The following is a 20,767-nucleotide window of genomic DNA, read 5'->3' on the forward strand; positions in this document are numbered from 1 at the left end:
GTGATTATAGGACGAATCATCATCTGGTATAGTTGCAATTTGATTCTATTGCTGAGCTTGCTATTTCTATTAATCAGCGGATAGATCTGAGCAATGGCTTTAGATGCTTTTGCGCACGCAGATTCGATGTGTTGGTTGAAAGATAGCTTTTTGTCGAGAATCACACCCAGGTAATTTGTTTCTGTCTGCCAGGGAATTTTAGTATTGAATAGTAACACATCTCCTGCAGGAGACATTGTCCTTTTTGAGAAAAGAACAGCTGAGCTTTTTCAGGGGGGTTGACTTCCAATCTCCACTTGGAGAACCAACCCTCCAGCTTTAGAAGGTTTTCTTGAAGCTTTCTGGTAACGAAGTGGGGGTCTGAGAGATCTGGTTAGTATTGCCGTATCGTCTGCATACAGGGCCAAAATGGAAGTCATCAGATTGTGTGGGATGTCTGACATGTATGTAGAAAACAGCAATGGAGCCAGTAGAGATCCCTGCGGCACTCCAGCAAAGATATGGCGCTGGGACGATGTAGAACCGTTGATTTTAACTTGCATTGATCTGTTCTGAAGATATGAATGGATAATACCAAGGTTTTAGTAATACAGAGCCCTATCAACTTTATAGAAGTTGCTGCAAGGTGTTTTTATTTTTAATAAGAATCTCTGGAGGAGATATAGATGTAATTAATTTTTTAACTTGGGGATACTGTATATTAGGATTACAAGTAATTTTATAAGCTTGGTTATAAAATTATTGGTAATTTTATAACCAAGTAATTTTATTTTTAATAATAATCTCCAGAGATTCTTATTAAAAATAAAAACACCTTGCAGCAACTTCTATAGGTAAAGTTGATAAGGCTCTGTATTACTAAAACCTTGGTATTTAGGGTCTAGCTACTCACTGAGGAGACCTCAAAAAAGGTTGAAACTGGTCTGGGTAGTGATCCCACCCGTAATGTATTGCAGTATACATCTTTTAGTGAGATGTGCTTTACATTATGGGAAAATACTAAGAAGAGTGATCACAGCTTTACCCACCTTTACAATGAGTTGCCCTGGTGTTGTACCATCTTTAGACTTGAACTGTTTCAGGTGCAAACTTAATTGTTTGCATACTTGGGTTTAGGAATTAAATAACCAAGCTTATAAAATTACTTGGTAACCCTAATATATATATATATATATATATATATATATATATATTTGAAAAAAAATAGATTTAATGACTCCAAGACCGAGATAACATATAAAGATTTTAATGATAAATACTACTAGTTTCGACATATAGCAGCCTTCTTCAGGTATTTATAAAGGAAAGGAATACTAATAAACATTGAATTATTTAAACAAACTGGAAATTACAGGTACAAATTGCCTCACATAATCGATACATAAAAACGTTGTATTTTTCAAGTTGTTCCAACTGCCGTGCCATTGTTTGTTGCAATTGTGCGTGCAAGTTCACGTGAACGCCAATATTGAATAACTGCAGCATGGCTATCTGGGATGTTATAACTTAAATTATTATTTAAGTGGACCGGGTTCAGTAGGATTTCCCTTGATTCTACGATTTTCCTTTCAAACTCATCTTCACAGCGAAAAATATTTTCTGATCTATTCCAGCATACAGAGTGGCTTTGTTGGTCATCATTAGGATTATTTGAAAAAAGAACATGACTGGATAACGAAGTTGCATGAGATCTTTTGTATGAGATGTCTCTCTTATGCTCTTCTATGCATTGTTCAATAGATTTGTTAGTTTGACCAAAGTATGGGATATTGCAATCACACCACAATTTATATACTCCAGGGTACTTAAGGTTGTGATGAGTAGGTTTTGGATGGCTGATTAGAGAGCGGATTTTTGGAAGTGTGGTGAAGAAGGTCCTGATATTATATTTTTTAAGGACTTTAGCTATTTTCTTAGAGACTGTGCTAATGTATGGAATGGAGATGCTACCTTTAAAATTAACAGTCTCTGTTGTGCACTGCTTAGGAGGGTTCAGAAGAAATTTCTTAATTGTTTTTTCAGAGTATCCATTTTGTTTAAAAATAAGAGTGAGGTGATTCATTTCTTTTTGTAGTTCATCTTGTTCATTTAAGAGAGAATGTGCTCTGTGTCCTAAGGTAGATATAATTCCAAGGTTTTGTGGTGGAAAATGATGAGAAAGATTATGCAGATATCTATTGGTATGCGTAGGTTTTCTGTACATAGAGATTTTTAATCTTTCAGAGCATCGTGTAAGCATAACATCCAAAAAAGGTAAAGAGTTATTATTTTCTATATCAGCAGTAAATTTTATATTAGGATGTTGGATGTTTAGATGACGAAGAAAATCTGTGAGAGCTGTGTGCCCGTGATTCCAAATAATGAATATATCATCAACATATCTTTTCCAAACTTTTGGTTTAAATGAGAAGGAAGATATGGCTTTCTTTTCAAAGTCTTCAAGGAAGATGTTAGCTAGCACTGGGGACAAAGGGTTGCCCATTGCCAGGCCCTGTTTTTGTTGGTAAATGGAGTCCTTATATCTGAAGTAACCAGAATGAATGCAATGCTTTAATAAACTGAACATTTTTTTGGATAATTTGTCCTGTAGTAATGTAAGTACCTCGTCCGTAGGAACGTTAGTAAATAAAGATATAATGTCAAAACTAGCTAGAATATCATTATCATCGATGGGAATATCTTTAATATAAGAAACAAAATCTGTGGTGTTTTTGATGAAAGATGAAGATTTATTGGAGAAACACTTGAGGTACTTTGCTAAATATTTTGAAAGTTTATATGTAGGTGAATCAATTCCTTCCACAATTGGGCGAAGAGGGATGTTTTCTTTATGAATTTTTGGAACTCCATAGATGTGTGGGATAAGAGGATGTAGAGAGCGTAATGAGAGGCGAATATTATGAGGAAGTTCACTCGCAGTCTTTAACAAGTTGTTTGTACGGTTTTGTAATTCTCTTGTAGGATCTTCCTGAAGAATTGAATATATTGAACTATCTTCAAGTAATTGAAGCATTTTGTTGTGGTAATCTTCAGAGTTGAGGATGACCGTAGAGTTGCCTTTATCTGCAGGTAACTGTTTTAGATTTTTTAGGGCTTTTCTTTCAGCCACTGAAATATTATCTGTTGGAGGTTTGGCATTATTTATAATAAAAATCGATTCAATACGAAGAAGTTTCGCCAAATGATTAGGAATGAGTGAACTTGCTTTTTCTATTTTTGTAAGAAGAGATTCTTTAGGGATAAATTTTGGTGAGGGAATAAAATTGAGACCTTTGCTAAGAATATTCGTTTCTGCATCCGTTAACATATGAGAAGATCTGTTCACTACAACCTTTTTAGGATTAATACGGGCATCGCTATGACCAGATCTGTTTTGTGTCCTTATTAGATTATTAAATTTCTTGATATGAGTATATTTATTCTTGTTTTGTATTCGTGTGCTTGTGCTTCACTGTTAATGATAAAATCATGTAAGTTAACACTATCCATAATTTCTTCAAGTTTTTGAGTTAAAGATCTTTTAGTGCTGAACAAAAAAGCTAAACCACGTTTTGTGTCTAATTCTTTCGCTGAGGAGATCCATCTTAGCTTTACGATAGATTCTTTTAGCGCGTTCCGTTGTTATCTTTTCTTTAAAAGAGATGAAATTGGGAAAAACTGCATGGAACTTACAACGTTTGAGGAAAACTAACCTGTTTATTTTCAATCCTATTTTCTTCAATGTTCTTTTAAAATTGCTTTGTATTTTCATTAGAGACGCCTCGTCGTTTAGGCTATAGATGTGGCGATCAGCTTTTACTCGGTTGTTATACATTTGAAAAAAATAGATTTAATGACTCCAAATCTATTGAACAACGCATAGAAGAGCATAAGAGAGACATCTCATACAAAAGATCTCATGCAACTTCGTTATCCAGTCATGTTCTTTTTTCAAATAATCCTAATGATGACCAACAAAGCCACTCTGTATGCTGGAATAGATCAGAAAATATTTTTCGCTGTGAAGATGAGTTTGAAAGGAAAATCGTAGAATCAAGGGAAATCCTACTGAACCCGGTCCACTTAAATAATAATTTAAGTTATAACATCCCAGATAGCCATGCTGCAGTTATTCAATATTGGCGTTCACGTGAACTTGCACGCACAATTGCAACAAACAATGGCACGGCAGTTGGAACAACTTGAAAAATACAACGTTTTTATGTATCGATTATGTGAGGCAATTTGTACCTGTAATTTCCAGTTTGTTTAAATAATTCAATGTTTATTAGTATTCCTTTCCTTTATAAATACCTGAAGAAGGCTGCTATATGCCGAAACTAGTAGTATTTATCATTAAAATCTTTATATGTTATCTCGGTCTTGGAGTCATTAAATCTATTTTTTTCAAATGTATAACAACCGAGTAAAAGCTGATCGCCACACACACACACATATATATATATATATATATATATATATATATATATACACACACACACACACACACAGAGAACGGATTTGGAGATAAGCTACATCCTTGTCTGACACACTGATTTTTTTTCAATCTCCTGTGTTAATTTATTACCTAACTGAAATTATATTTTTGTATCTTTTTATAAACTTTATATAGCTTGTACGAAATGTAATGGAATTCCTTGTTTTTTAATTATATTCCATAGATTTTCTCTGTGTATTTTATCAAAAGCTTTCTCATAATGTATAAAGGCCATATGAGTCTAACTCGTCTTTTTTTTTTCAATAATTTGTTTTAATACATAAATATTGTCTATAAATGATCTTCTATGGCCGAAATCATTTTGTTCTTCTGAGAGCAGATTGCAATATTTAAGTCTTTTATTCAGGATTTTACTGTAAATTTTGTAACCTGTATTTAATAAACTTATTCATCTATAATTTCCACAATTATCTGTTTCGATTCTTAAATAGAGATATAACTTTAAGGTTTAACCAATCTGATGGAACCTCACATTTCTGCCAACAGTTATTTAATAATTTTAAGAATCTTTGATGTAAATATTCTCTGCTATATTTCCAAAGGTCTGTATTTATGCTATCTAAGTCAGTTGATTTTCTATTATTTGATACCTTTATTACTTCTTTTAGTTCCTCCAATTTTATTAGTTCTATATCAGTGTTTATTTCTTCATTATTATTTTCTGTTATTAAATTTGGGTCATACCATAAATTCTTTTAATGTTCTATCCATTGTTTCTCTTATATTATGTTGATTTGTGATTATCTTTTTCTTCATTGTTTAATTTTCTTAATGTTTTGTAGACTATATCTTGTCTTCCATGTATGTTTTCTTCTGTTTTATTAATAAATCTGTACAATTATTATGGTAAACTTTCTGTACTATGGTTTTAGCTATATTTCTTTTGTTTTTGTATATTTCTTCTGTTTCCTTTATATGTTTTTGAAGGAGTGATTTGTATGCCATTTGTTTTTCTTTTATTGCATTTTCTATATCTATGGTCCAGATTTTTAATGTTTTATTTTTTTTCCCCAAGTACTTCAGAGGTTGCTTTATTAAAGTTTTCCAATCTTCTTCTATATCTACACTGATTTGAGCTTCTTTTAGGTAATCTGTTAATCGTGATTGATAGAGCATTCTAATGCTTTCTTCTTGTAAGAGATATACTTTGTATACTTGTTCTATTTTTTGTTTTTTCTTATTCACTTCCTTTCTCCATTTTGCTAGTATTTCTATTTTAGAGACTTCTAATGATCTGAAAAAATTTCACTTCCTCTGTAAACATGTACATCTCTCACACATGGTGCTAATTTCTGATTAGTAATGATATAATCAATTATAGATCTCATTGCTTTTCCATTCCAAGTATATTTATTCATATTCTTTTTTTTTTTTAAAGTATTTTCAATTTAACTGTTATAATTCAATCATTTACAAAATTGTACTTTTGTATTCTATATTTCCACTTATTTTAAAATGGCCACACCACCTCTGGTATATTGGTCCACTCCACTATATAACATAGTAATAAATTTTTAATAATCTGTATGTTATTACACTTATTATGAATAAAAAGTATTTATTGATTTTATTTTTACTGATTTATAATGTTTAAATTTAAATTTATTTATTTTATATATATATATATATATATATATATATATATATACAGTGATACCCTGAAGTTACGCGGTAGGTGGGACCAACAAAAAGCGTGTGATTCGAATTCGCGTAACTCAGGGTATAATTTTGAATGTAATTTATATATGCAAACATACAATTGGGACCAAAGGTTTACAAAAACGCCTATATTTTTTAAGATATATAATCATAATTGTAGTTTTTCGTACATAAAAAAAAAGAAAGTTATTTCGATGTCGATGGTTTCATACAATCTAATAGAATCGTTTGACGACGGCATAATGTCTTTTTCTTGTCATGCAAAATTTCTTCATAGCAAGCCAGTGATTTTTTTATTCCTTGCCTTGTGGCTACAATTCGTTCCTTGTTAGAATCTATGTCCTCCAAAATCTGTAAACCTTTCTTAATTAAGCTGAGACCTTCTGTTAATTTTGCAATTGTCATGTGCTTTTCTGGTAAAACTGGATCTGAGGTTTTGGTCTCTTCAGTAGCAAAGAGTCTCCGATATCGAAGACTCTTCGCTACTGAAGGGTGTCTCTGATATCGGAGACACCCCAAGAACCTCCGATAATCCTTACAGCATCTAAAACATTAAACCGTTTCCAAAACTCTTTAACAGACAGTTGCTCATTTTGTCTCATAGCTTCATTCAGACTTGCAAACGAACGCTGTGTGTAGTACGCTTTGAATGTTTTTCTTTTCTTGCTAGCTGTAGAAGAATCGGACTTGCTTCTTCTGGGCGACATTATTATTATTTTTTATATGATAAAATTTTTATCAAGAACATAACACTAAACAATTGCAAGGTTTGTAGACTACAAAAATCGTGTATGAATGGAGGCCGTGCAAAACACGTCAGTGCTTGTTCACAGCACGTGCGACACTGGCAAATGCGGCCAGCGCCAGAAAGATACGACTAGTGGTGAGGCGTGACAGGAATATGTACATATAAGAAACCGCATAACTCCGGATTCACGTAAGTCGGGGTATGACTATATATATATATAATTTATTCCTATATAATCCTTCTTTTATTCCTATATATGAAGAAGGTGAGGCATTTCAATACTATCCAAAGGGAGCAATCGATCCACTTCAATCACTCTCCCATAGATATCCGATTTTGGTCTTATGCCTTCTACAGATACTTCCACAGACAATGCTTCAATGAATTAGCTACAATCATTCCTCATTTTCCTCCAAAATCATAAAAACAAGAGCTGCTGCTAACCAACACTCATTTACAATCCAGTTCAAAACTTGCCAAACTAGCTTTGCCTCCTCTTTCATTCCATCTATTTTTTCTATGGAACAGCTTTCTAAAGAATCCAACTTTTGGCACTTTAAAAAAAATGTGAACAGATTCCTCCTTTCATCTTACCCTCTTTCCCACATGCAGCACTGATATACTATAGGTCTGGCAATCTCTTGTATGTGGGTCACACACACACACACACACACACACACACACACATAGATAAAAGCATGGTGAGTAAATTGCATGATATGAGAGAAGATTCCAGAAGGAAATCCAAAAGAGTTCCGCTATACAGCCAGCAAGAGAAACAATGATTATAGAAAAGTGACATTGGTGGATAGTGATAGTAGCAAATTTGACCACTGCTGCAGATGAAATGAATAATTTAATGAGCACCTTATCACTGTATTATATACTAGTTAAAGTAAGAGTGACACTGAGCATAAGAAAGGTGAATACCTAAAGGAACTAGAAGTGAATGAACATGAGATATTGAGTAGACTAGATATTAAAAAGGCTGTAGAGTTGGAAGATATATTACACTTATTTTAAGGGAATATGCAATGGAGTTGCCTGTGCCCTTTGGAGTCTTATAATACAGAGGATCATAAGAATGAAAGCAGCAGAAAGAAGGCAAAACAATGATACAGTAAGGCGTGCTAAGACAATTATAAACTACATTTGTTACATTCGCAGCTGTGGGTAAGGTATTGAAAGGACTGGTCAATACAAGACTGTGTTGATAGGCATAGGATTCTTTATGATAGTCAGTACGGGTTTGTAAAGAGGAGATCTTGTTTAACCAAACTATTTGCATTTTACAAAGCAACAAATGTTGGATAAGGGATACTTGATATGGGGATTTTTTTTTTTTTTTTGCTTCGAAAAGCATTTGATAGACTGCTATATAGCAAGCTGATATAAAATCTGAAAGATACCAGCAAGTTTTGCATGGGGGAAAAAAGTTCCAGAAAATGAAAATAACTTGAGGCTTGGACGATGCTTCTGTTCTTCAGTCACTACTGTTTAACTTATCCCATTTTTCTTTGTGTGTGTGTGTTAAGTTCAATGGTCTGTTACAGCTGTTTAACTTATTTGTTAGTGATATTATTTCACTGGGATTGACAGAAGATATTCAGCTGTTTGTAATAAAGAAAGCTGAGGAGATATTTAGACAGTGATACCATCAAGTCTTTCAGAAAGAGTTAGATAGGCTTTTAATTTGGACAGATGAATGGAAGTTGTTGTTTTAATGTGTTGCTGTTGTTTTCAATGTTTGCATTTAGGTGTGAAGAAGTTAATGCTGTGTACTATATTCATGGAACTGTGCTCCAGGATGAGATCTGAGATATGGAAGTGATGGCTGATGAAGACAAGAACAATTCATGGAACTGATCCAAGAGCAGATGAGATTTGATGGTTGATGGAGATCAGAACTTCAGAGGAGGAGGGGAAACCAAAGAGTTGTAAAAATCACATAATATACAGCTCCTGTGATAAGGAAAACACTGCAATTTACAGCATTTACACTGTATATAAGACTACAGTTCATTTAATCCTTATACCGTGACACACTTAATGTACCAAGGTATAAGGAATAAATGATCAGCCTCCAGACAACTGTATGCAAATTTGTTCACCTGGTTTCCACCGTGATGAGTAACTCTGGAATCTCGGAAGAATAGTGATTTCCTTATACAGTGATACGCTTAGTGTATCACTGTATATGAATGAGTTTAATGTATAGATATGTTATTATTGGGATTTCGTTGATAAGTCTACTGGCTCATCCCAGAAGCTTTATTAATAATCATAATTCTCATGGAAAGGCTTAGACGTTGGTTATGCATTTTTACTAAATAGCTTAAAGAAATTACAATGTATACTAGGATATACATTAAAATAAATTTTAATACACTTCCAATATTTCGGCGTCACGTTGCCATTTTCACAAGAACTTAAAAACAAGACACGTGCACGCAAGCACAACAAACAGTAAATGAGGACGAAGCAGGAAGCTATTCTTTCTCCTTTTAATGAATATCCTAGTATACGTTATAATTTCCTTAAGCTATTTAGTAAAAATTAATAATCATAATAATTTTATGGCATTAATTACTACAATACCTTTAAGCTTTCTCCTTCTAGTGAAGAGGAATCAATTCTTCTTCGTTTGGATCTTAGTTTATCATCATAGGATGAATTATCTAATTCATCAGATCTGGAAGTTGTTAACTTCAATAAAGTTTTATTACTTGCGTTACACTTATTTGTAAACTGCGCCACAACATAATTTCCATCAACTGTTAGTACTTCGACTGGTTGATCACCATAAATGTTATTTGAACTGAGCATTCCACATGGCTGACGCACCACTAAGACTTCTGTTGGGACAAGAACATCAGAAGCAGCTGTAAGGGCATTACTTCCTGTATAAATAGAATTTTTAAAAAATCAAATTATTCTGAATAAATATGTATTATGTATAATTATTCATAAAATATAAGAGATTTTTGCATACAGGATTATTAAAGTTTCAGTTTTTCATATTCAAATACTGGTAGAATTAATACTTAAGGATGAGGATTTCTAATCTAATTTTTCATTAATCTTCACTATTATAATTATACATACTTAATCTGTTATGGTATAAGGTACATAGCAATGACAGGTATTTAAAATAATAGTTCCATTAGTACAATTACTAAATTCTTAGTACCTAGGATACATTCTACTTTAATTAATTAGCCTAATTACAACAACCTAACAACACTACTGTCAATGATAGCTGACATTCCAGAAGTACCTGATTTAGGTTTAATACAAAAATGGCTACAATAATCAAATCCTTCAGTATCTGTCAGCAGTAGCTTGGTTGGTGAAATGGAGAATGAGATGGCTAAGTAAAAAACTTGCTTGTCTTGATCTGATTCAAGATACCCATAAAGAAATGGGAGGGAGCAGATGCGTTACTGATTATATGTGGCACTTACTTTAACAATGGTCGATGGATAGTCACCACAGGAATCTTTATGTTTCTTAAGTCTATCAACTGAATATGTTCATAGAAAGGAGTTTGCCTATCTTGCAGGAAAAAAAATTTCCGTTACTGATTGCGTTACTGATTATATGTGGCACTTACTTTAACAATGGCCGATGGATAGTCACCACAGGAATCTTTATGTTTCTTAAGTCTATCAACTGAATATGTTCATAGAAAGGAGTTTGCCTATCTTGCAGGAAAAAAAATTAATGATGTTTCTGGTGAATCCACTGAACCACAGAGGAAAAATGTTCATACTTTCTAGAGACACAAAGTCTTCATATACAGTTGACCCTTGAAAAATATCGGTTTGAACTGCATGGATCCACTTAATTGCAGATTTTTTTTTCAATAAATATACTGGAAAATTTTTTTGAGATTTGCAACAATTTGAAAAAACTCGGAGACGAATCCATGTAGCTTAGAAATATCAAAAAAAATAAGAAGTGCATGAATGTATAAAAAATATTTTATGCATTCATGCACTAGGTCATGAATGCATAAAATATATGTAGATACTAGTCTATTTCATCATTTACTACCATAAAATATACACAAATCTATTATAAAAGGTTAAAATTTATCAACACTTATGTACACAAACACTTACAGACCGTACATGGTGCCATTCACAGTTGAGTGAAATGCAAACGAATGTAAATAGACAGTATTAAATCATAACTGAATAAAATTAACTGCTATTAATTAACAGTCCATGCAGTTAGCCTAGTGGTTGTACACTTTGCATCGATATGCCTGGGGAAGGAGTGTCCTAGGTTCGATTCCCATCGGTGACGTGAGCAGCTGAAGGATTTTCTCTTCCTTATGATTTTCTTTTGTCTAGCTTGCTTTATTGTAAGAATAGAGTATACAAAATACATGTAACATATAAAATATGTGCTAATTGACTGTTTGTGTTACCAGTGAGGCTTGAGGTCAAAAGTAGGCTATTAGTAGATATGTTATTGGGGAGTCAAACGTTATAATCGAATTTTCAACTGCACAGAGATCAGTGCCCCTAACCTCTGCATTGCTCAAGGGTCAACTGTGTGTGTGTGGTGTGTATATATATATATATATGAGTTGCGTCGTGTGCCCATTTCGGTTGGGTGTGCTGTCATGGGGGTTATGCAACACGCGCTACAGATTTCACGTCAATTTAACCATATGCACAGCCATGCACCAGTAGAAAATTTTCTGGGGGGGGGGGGGGGAAGCTTGGAAACAAATAATTACATCAACAAATTTTTATATTTATTGATTTAATTAAATAATTACATCAGTAAATGTCTTTTAGCAGTTTTTGATGTAATTATTTATCAATGTAAACTATAAATACAATTCATTATTTTCATTTTACATCGATTTTAATGATCTTTAATTCTTGGGAAAAAAAAGTATTCAAAATTAATACAGTTTTAGCACAATTTCATATATAAAAAAATTGACCAGCATATTTTATTAAAAATCAACTAATTAATTAATCCCAAAATCCTAAATTAAATTATTTCAGTTTAAAAGCAAAAAATCATAAAACTAACAAGTAAAATAATATTAAATTACATACATTTATCTTTTAAAAATGTATTTTTCTGTTTAAATTTGTTTCACTATAAATTTACAATTCACACTTCACTCAGTGACTCACTAGACACAGAAGGGGAGGAGTTCCCCGTTTCCCTCCCTTCCTCTGCAGATGCCATGACTGTATGATTGCATTTTTATCGCTGTATGAAAGTTTTGAGAGTGCATAGTGCATCAGTGCTCATTGGTCCAATTGGTCCAATGCAATTAATTGCAGGATAACTTTGACTACTTCTGAATATCTTAATCTTAAAAATCTTAAAATAAATCTTAAAACAAATAGAATAACAATCTGTTTGTTTTAAGATTTATTAGAAAACAACAATGAAGGAGAATTCTATAGTTGGTTGGTATACTTCACACTTCACCCAATGATTCACTAGACACAGAGGGCAAACGAACCCTGGTCTCTATTCACAACAGTAATGAACATTTTTTTCACAAATCAGAAAAAGATGAACCAAAAACAGAAACACGTGTTCTATGGCTTCCCTGCCGTGGGCCGAAACAGGCCAACCCATAATAAAATTTTAAGACAGAAAAAGCGTCCCATGATCGGGGATGTAAGGTTACATATCTCAATAATATTTACGATTATAATTTGTGGAATTTTTTAGTCAATCCCAGGGGGGGGAGGAGTTCCCCATTCCCACCGCACATGACCATATGATTGCATTTTTATCGATGTATGAAAGTTTTGAGAGTACATAGCGTATCAGCACTCATTGTAATTGGTCCAATGCATTTAATATGAGGATAACTTTGAATACTTCTTCTGCGTAGAGTGGGGAACAATCTGTTTGTTTTAGGATTTATTAGAAAACAACAATGAAGGAGAATGCTATAGTTGGTTGGTATATTTGAAATACTCAAAGATGAATATATGTGAACCATCATTTATAAGACATTTTAGAATAGGAAATGAAATGAAAAGAAAGAATAAGTGTGAGTAGAAATACTTTCGTTAATGGTAAACGGATTATTAATCATTAACATTTGTGATATGTGTGTCCTATAAGTTGCTGGATAGAGTGAATAGCACATCCTATAAAGTCTAGACATGAATAAGTGAATTTATGATGGCATAATTAAAAAATAAAAAACTTACGAGGAGACAGAGAATGGTAGAAATAAATATCATTTGATGGAGCAAATCATGTTGTAAAATTTGTTGCCCATGTTATTTGTATTTCTCTGGTTTGTGTATATTTCACTCCGTTTTCCAAGAAATTTCTTTTGTTTACTGAGACTCAGTATACGTAATTATTGCATTTTCTGCAGATAACCGCAACACCAACTTTGGTGAATACAAACAAGGTGGTTCTAACAATGTATTTTAATAAAGGGTTAAAAATGAACATTAATGCTATTAGCTGTGCTGCTCATGCTGTTCGTAATGGTGTACAGGCAAGTGCTGATATTTTGCCTATTGATATCGAAATAATTCTAAATAAAATATTTCAGTATTTCCACTGTGAGAGCAGAGGAACTGAAGAATTTCTGTGCATTTACAGAAATTGAATACAAGTGTGTTCTAGGTAGTGTACAAACAAGATGGTTATCATTACTACCAGCTGTGAATAGGATTATTGACATGTATGATGGACTCAGATCTTACTTTTTATCACAAGATAAATGCCCTACATTGTTAAAATCATTTTTCAGTAACCAACAATCAATATATTGTCTCCATTTTATGCAAAGCCAGCTGAAAATATTCTCAGCAGCAACAATAATGAAAATAGAAAGGGAAAATATTTTGGCAACTGAAGTGGTAAAAGAATCGGAATTGCTCAGACAGAAAATTACAAATAGGAAAGCTGACAACTTTCAAACATTTCAAATGTCATCAATTATTTCAGAGTTCAAAGATGAGGACATCTTTGATACAAAACAATTTTTAGACACTACAAATTTATTTTATGATACTTTCCTTGAATATTTAAACAAACAGACTTATCAATTCAAGTCAATGAAAGCATTTCACTGAATTAAGTTGCTAACTCCACTAACTTGGGCTGCAGTTGCAAGCAGCCTAAAAGCAATCAGTGATGTTGACAGCAAAATATTCAATATTGTTGATGAAGATGAATTATTTGATGAAGTCAGCCATATAAATAATGTTGTAAACTCCAAGATGGAAGAACGGAAGAACACAAATGCTGAAGTGGACAAAAAGTGGTGTAAAGTGTTTAAGGTGCTCCAAGAAAAAAAAACATCCACTACAAAAACATACTGCCAGTCGTTGTTTGTTATGGCAATCCTAGGAACAAACACAGCTGTAGAGAAAATTTTTTCTCTCATGAGTTCTTTGTGGTCTGATGAAAAGAAATGCTTCAACACCAAGACTGTGAATGCAATAATTGTGATCACGACACACTTTGATATTTCGTGTATTGACTTTTATGAGTGCATCTTAAAAGAACCAACACTTTTGGAAGAAATAATGTCTTCATATAAATATAATAATAATGATAATGCTGATATACTCCATAATTATAATCCACACTTCAGTCCTGTGTACTGTAATCATAATTATATTTATTCCATATTTATGTAGAGCATACCAGAAGTGTCCCGTTTTTGTCCCTTATTTTAATTGCTGAAAAATTCAAAATGTCCCTTTTTTGGTTTTGAAAATCTGGTCACCCTAATATACAGTACACACACACACACACACACACACACACACACACACACACACACACACACACACACACACACACACACACACACACACACACACACACACACACACGCACACACAGTCTAATATATATATATATATATATATGATTAGACAGATCAGACAGAATGTCAAAACTAACATTCTGTCTGATCAAAGTTTCATATGACATTTGTCAATAGAATGTCCAAGGGAAGCAGGGAGGATTGCCATATCATATAACATACTTAATTTTTGCTATATTCAAACTACAGACTTTGATTCTTTAAACAGAATTACACAAATTGTTAATTCTACTCAAATAAATGTCATCATCATAATAAAAAAGCATAGCTATTTGACATTATATTCTTTGCTTAAAAAAATATAATATATAAATAAAATCAGCAAATGCCTTTTATTCCATTATAGGGAGTAGGCGAGGCTGTTTTAACACTATCTTTTGGAGACTGAGGGGGCAGTTCGATCTTCACCAGTATCCAATCAAAGACCAGTGGCGGCAGGTGAAATTTTAAGTGAGAGTGCTGCCTATACAAAATAAAAAAAAAAAAATTCTTTTTTTCCTAATTAGTAACCAATTTATTAATAAATAAATCTGTAGCTTTATTAATAAATTTATTTGTATAGGCAGAACCCTCACGTGAAATTTCACTGGCCGCCACTGCCCAAGACCATCACAAATTATAAGCAGCATGGGATGAAGAGATGACTGACAAGTATTCACTAATCGTAAACAATATGTTACTGTCTGAAATAGAGTGGGTTCTATGGTCAATTTTCTTGAGTTTATGGGATGAAATCCCAAGTTTCCAGGACAAAATAAAAAACCACTTGCCAGTGATAGAAACTAACTGGAAGTGGTCAAAGAACTTAGTTCATTTTCATGGATACATAGAGCAGATGATGCAAAAGTCACTCCCACTGAGCTACACAGATCTTCTTCTTTGCTTATGATGCATAAAGTCAATATAATAAATTTATGTGATGTGTTTAATGGACTTGAAAGAGAACTATAAATCAAACTGTGTAACATTACTTTTGAATAATTCTATACATTAGAAATGTTAATAATGAAAGTTATCCTCAGAAAAGAACTAGAGTTATATCGAATTTCAATCTCACTGCAAACCTAAGTCTGAAATATACAGCAACCCTGTTCTTCAATTTCTATTTAACTACACTCGTATTTGGTAATAAAAAATAAATTTATATTCTCATATACTACATGAATACTTTCATATGTCATAATAATAAAGGACTTATTTCCATAATTTTATGGAAAAAAAAAGTTTTTCATTACAAAAAAAGGAGTAGGTGACTCTTAAGTCTTTTTTTTTTTTTTGTTGAAATCATTAGGTGGCTAATATCTAATGCTCACCATTATCAATTGAGCTCCATTCTTTCATAGCATACTGGATAACTGATGATGGTTCCAAATCCTAAAAAAAGTATATGTATACATTTGATGTTGCTGAGCTAAAGAATTAACAACTTGAATTTCTTCTTGGAGGAACACCCTACTCACTTATGCCAAAAGTCAAATAACACTGAAAACAACAGTTGAAAAAAAAAAAAAAGCCTAGACAAAAAATTCCTAGCAGTCGTAACTAGAGTCAAACTTATAATATTCTTTCTTCTGCAGATGTAGCATCATGGAAATTATTATAAGAGTATGAATGCCCTATAAAAGTTCTAGTCTTTTTATTTTTAGTTTTGGTGCTGTAAAACAGTAGAATATGCTATAATCATAGTTTCTATCTATAATTACTGAAAATGATATTGTTTCCAATATGAACCACAAAGAGAAAACATTAAGGGGATGGTATACTTCAGGGAAATACTCATAAAGAATGACTATAACCTTAAATTTATTTTTTACCAGTGCTGGGTGGTGTGAGTTAAATATTGGTTGTTGTGCAAGCTGCAGCAAGATAAGTAAATTTTAGATTTAAATGTATCTAAATTTAAATATTGTCTAAACTGTAGATTAAGTATTACTGTGAGATATTTGAGCGTGAAACATGGTGTTTGGATAAATTTCATATGTGATAATATCATAAATTCACTGTTTTTGTTAGCACACTGATACAACATGGCAGTGAAAAGCAAATCATTGCATAGGTCTGTGCGGAAGAGAAATAAAGTAAACAGCATGGATTTCTCACAAAGGTATGGTGCAATTAATGCAGTATGTATGCATGGGAAGATGTGGATATTTATATAAACAGGCTGAATAAGAGAAAATAACAAGTGTGTGTGTGTGTGTGTGTGTATGTGTATGTAGGAAATGTGATTTCTCATAGACATACAGCTAGCTTAAAGATGAGTTTAATTAGCTAAATATGAACAGGGAACATGGCATTATAACTGACATGGCAGTTGAAGATTGTGCAAATATTCAGAGAATATGTGGAAGTGATAGTCAGGAAAAAGTTTGAGTGATAATATAGCGGGTGTATATGACGTTGAAAAACAAAGTGAAATTAATGATAAAGTGGATAATAATGAAGTTGAAAAACAGAGTGCTATTAAGGGTAAGGTGGTAAGTGGGGGTTGATGGCGAACAAACCTGTGTGAAAGATGATAAAATACTGAGAGTGAATGATAGCAAAAGAAGGATGCAAGATTTGAAAGCTGAGTTGGTGAAGAAGAGACAAGAGATAAGGCAGATGTGGAAGAGGAGTGGAGTGAAATGAAGAGAATTGGAGATATGTATGGAAGAGTGAAGAAGACAAAAACAAATGATGTCAGTATAAAAAAGGTAGTGTAAGACCCGTGTTATATGGTGATTTGATTATTAGAGGTGTGATAAATGAGAAGATGAAAAAGATTTGAGTTTTAGGAAATAAAATGAATAGAGTAATTGAGGTGCTGAATATAAGGAATAAGCAAGCAAAGGCATTGGTGGTGGTAGTAGCGACAAATGACTTCACTGGAAACAAGGAGAATATAAGATTGGATATCAGGATTACTAAGAAGGGTAAAAGATAACGGTGTGATAGGAAAAGTAGTCAGGCTGTTGCCAAGATATGACAGTGATGAGATGAGGCAGAGAGCAAGAAATATGAATGATATGTTAGCAGAAATGTGTGAAGAGAAAGGAGTGCAGTTTGTTAATGTGTGGAATGAGTTTGAAAGAAGAAATTGAATTTTATAACAGTGATGAACTGTATCTGAATAGTTTTGGTGAGTCATTTGGAGAAACCACTGCTGGAAGAGAGAGTAATGAGTGCAGAGGAGGAATCTGAGCAAGTAAGAAGCAATATGAAAAAGTGGGGAGTAAGAATGGAGAGATTGAAGTTGCGCTTATGAATAAAAAAATAGATAGCGTGAGATAATGAGAGAACGAGTGTGCAATACAAACAGGGAAACAAGGATACTCCAGATGGACAGGGGAACAAAGTGTGAGAAAGACTGATACTCCAATGTTCTTGTAACTTTATTATAAAAGGCTAGCATATTGCTAAAACAAGAGCGCCCTTTCACAAATCCATGTTGACTCTCACAGATAACATTACTTTCATCTGCCCAGTGCTGTATACGGTCCCTCACTACTTTCTCCAAAATCTTAACAACTACTGATGACACACAGACTGGTCTATAATTAGACACTTCCAGTCTGTTACCACCCTTATGCAATGGCACTATCTTACCTTCCTTCCATTCCTTGGGCACCTTTGCCGAAGCCAGACTTTAATTGAAAAGCCAGGTTAAAGGCACTGTCAGTTCCCTAGCACATTCTCTCAAAACTCGTGGTGAAATACCATCCAGTCCAAAAGCTTTATTGACATCCAGAGTTCTCAGTATCTGAAACACACTCTCCTCCTGTACCTCTAAACCTTGAACCGGCCCTATCCCTCTAGCATTAAAACTGACTCCTCCAGGATGAAATACTCCAATAAAGTGGTCATTGAACAATTCCACTATGTCCTCTGCATCAGTCACTCTATTCCCATTTTTATCCCACAATATCATTCTTCCACAGTCATTTCTCCTCCTACTGGCCACATAGCTAAAAAATTCCCTAGGATTTTCTTTGGATCTTAGGGCCAATCTCCTCTCATATTCCAGTTTCGTTTTCCTTACCACACTAGTCACTCTTCTGGCCTGTGTCTTATATTCTTCACGCATCCTCTCTTCACCTGTCTCCTTATATCTCTTCCATAGCCCCTTTTTCACATGCAATTCCTGTTTAATATTGTTTGTCATCCACTTTACTCCAAATTGTGTCCTCTTCTTCACTCGTGGTATACAACTTACCATTGCTGCTAACAAATATTCTTTCACAATTTGCCACGCACTAACAATATCCCAGCCTTCCAATTCCTCACTCCATGAAACTTCCCGAAGTTGACGTCTAAGACTATTATAATCACCTGCATTATAATTCCAAATAAGTTCCCATCTCTTTGATACTCCTGCATGTCTATAAAAATTCCCTAGGATTTTCTTTGGATCTTAGGGCCAATCTCCTCTCATATTCCAGTTTCGTTTTCCTTACCACACTAGTCACTCTTCTGGCCTGTGTCTTATATTCTTCACGCATCCTCTCTTCACCTGTCTCCTTATATCTCTTCCATAGCCCCTTTTTCACATGCAATTCCTGTTTAATATTGTTTGTCATCCACTTTACTCCAAATTGTGTCCTCTTCTTCACTCGTGGTATACAACTTACCATTGCTGCTAACAAATATTCTTTCACAATTTGCCACGCACTAACAATATCCCAGCCTTCCAATTCCTCACTCCATGAAACTTCCCGAAGTTGACGTCTAAGACTATTATAATCACCTGCATTATAATTCCAAATAAGTTCCCATCTCTTTGATACTCCTGCATGTCTATTCATTTTCCAAGTCAAAACCATATGGTCACTCTCTTCAACTGGTGGGAGAGATGTCATCTCAGTTATTATCAACTCTTCTGATGCTATAACCAAACCTAAAACTCTTGAACCTCTTGTTCCCTCTGTTTCATGTTGCCTAAGACATTTGTCCCTCAAGAATTCTAGAAATTCCATTCCACTATTGCTACATGCATCTACCTCTCTCCAATTTATACTACTGTAGTTAAAATCTCCCATAACAATCATTCTTCTTGCACTTGCCAAACTTAGCTGTCTAAACATCTCCTGGTCCCCATCCTCCGTGCTCCTGGTTCTGTAGCAACACCCCACTAAATATCCTGTCTTGCTTACCTATACCTCACATCATATGCTCTCAAAATCATTTGTCTCACTTCCTTCCAAAGCCTCCACTCTTAGAGGACATAGGTCATCACTTATCATAAGCAGTACCCCACCACCAAGCTTTCCCCTCCTATCCTGACTAAAAATGCTATACCCAGCAACTTCTATTCCTGTTATTATATCCCCTTCTGTCAACCACGTCTCAGTGATCCCAATAATCTTTGGCCAGGCTGATGCTATCTGTGCCACCAATTCCTCTCCCTTATTCCAGATACTCCTGGCATTAGTATAAAGCATATAAATACCATTGTTTCTATACCCAGCATTATCCCTTCTAGACTCCACTGGGCTCAGTGTTACCTGACATCGTCTCCCTTCTTCCAAGTATCCATTCCCACAAGAAGCCACCTCTGCTATCATCCTCCCTGGGACACACTGACTCTTTCAGAACAGCAATCTCTCCAGATGCCTACGTCCTTCCTCATTCAAATGTAAACGGTCTCTCGCATACAATTCCTCTCTTTCCTCAAACGCACTCCAAGCATCCACATATACCAGTCCTCACAAGAACAAAATGATTTCAGACATAAGATCATGTATAGACAATATTAATGTATTAAAACAAATTATTGAAAAAATAGGTGAGACTCATATGGCCTTTATAGATTTTGAGAAAACTTTTGATAAAATACACAGAGAAAGCCTATGGAATGGAATGAAAAGAAACAAGGAAATCCATTACATTTCATACAAGCTATGCAAAGCTTATAAAAAGATACAAAAATATAGTTACAGTTAGGTAATCTTCTTCTTCTTCTACGCGTTATTCCCGCTTCCTATGAAGGGTCCGCGTGTTACTTTAGATGCAACTTCTTGTTAGTACTACTCCC

General features: G+C 33.9%; 1 protein-coding gene across 2 annotated transcripts in view; it reads right to left on the reverse strand.

Moving 5' to 3' along the window:
• LOC150103204 (protein BANP-like) overlaps nucleotides 1–20,767 on the reverse strand; it is a 329,769-nt gene that overhangs the window by 211,970 nt on the left and 97,032 nt on the right. For both annotated transcript variants that reach the window (XM_090398157.1, XM_090398158.1), the window contains one exon: nucleotides 9,504–9,805. In XM_090398157.1, coding sequence (XP_090254283.1) covers nucleotides 9,504–9,805 — 302 coding nt within the window. The remainder of the gene's footprint in view (nucleotides 1–9,503; nucleotides 9,806–20,767) is intronic.

This window comes from Typopeltis vanoorti, chromosome 9, assembly GCF_054136105.1.
Source record: "Typopeltis vanoorti isolate ZY-2024b chromosome 9, IOZ_Tvanoo_1.0, whole genome shotgun sequence".
NCBI lineage: Eukaryota > Metazoa > Arthropoda > Arachnida > Uropygi > Thelyphonidae > Typopeltis > Typopeltis vanoorti.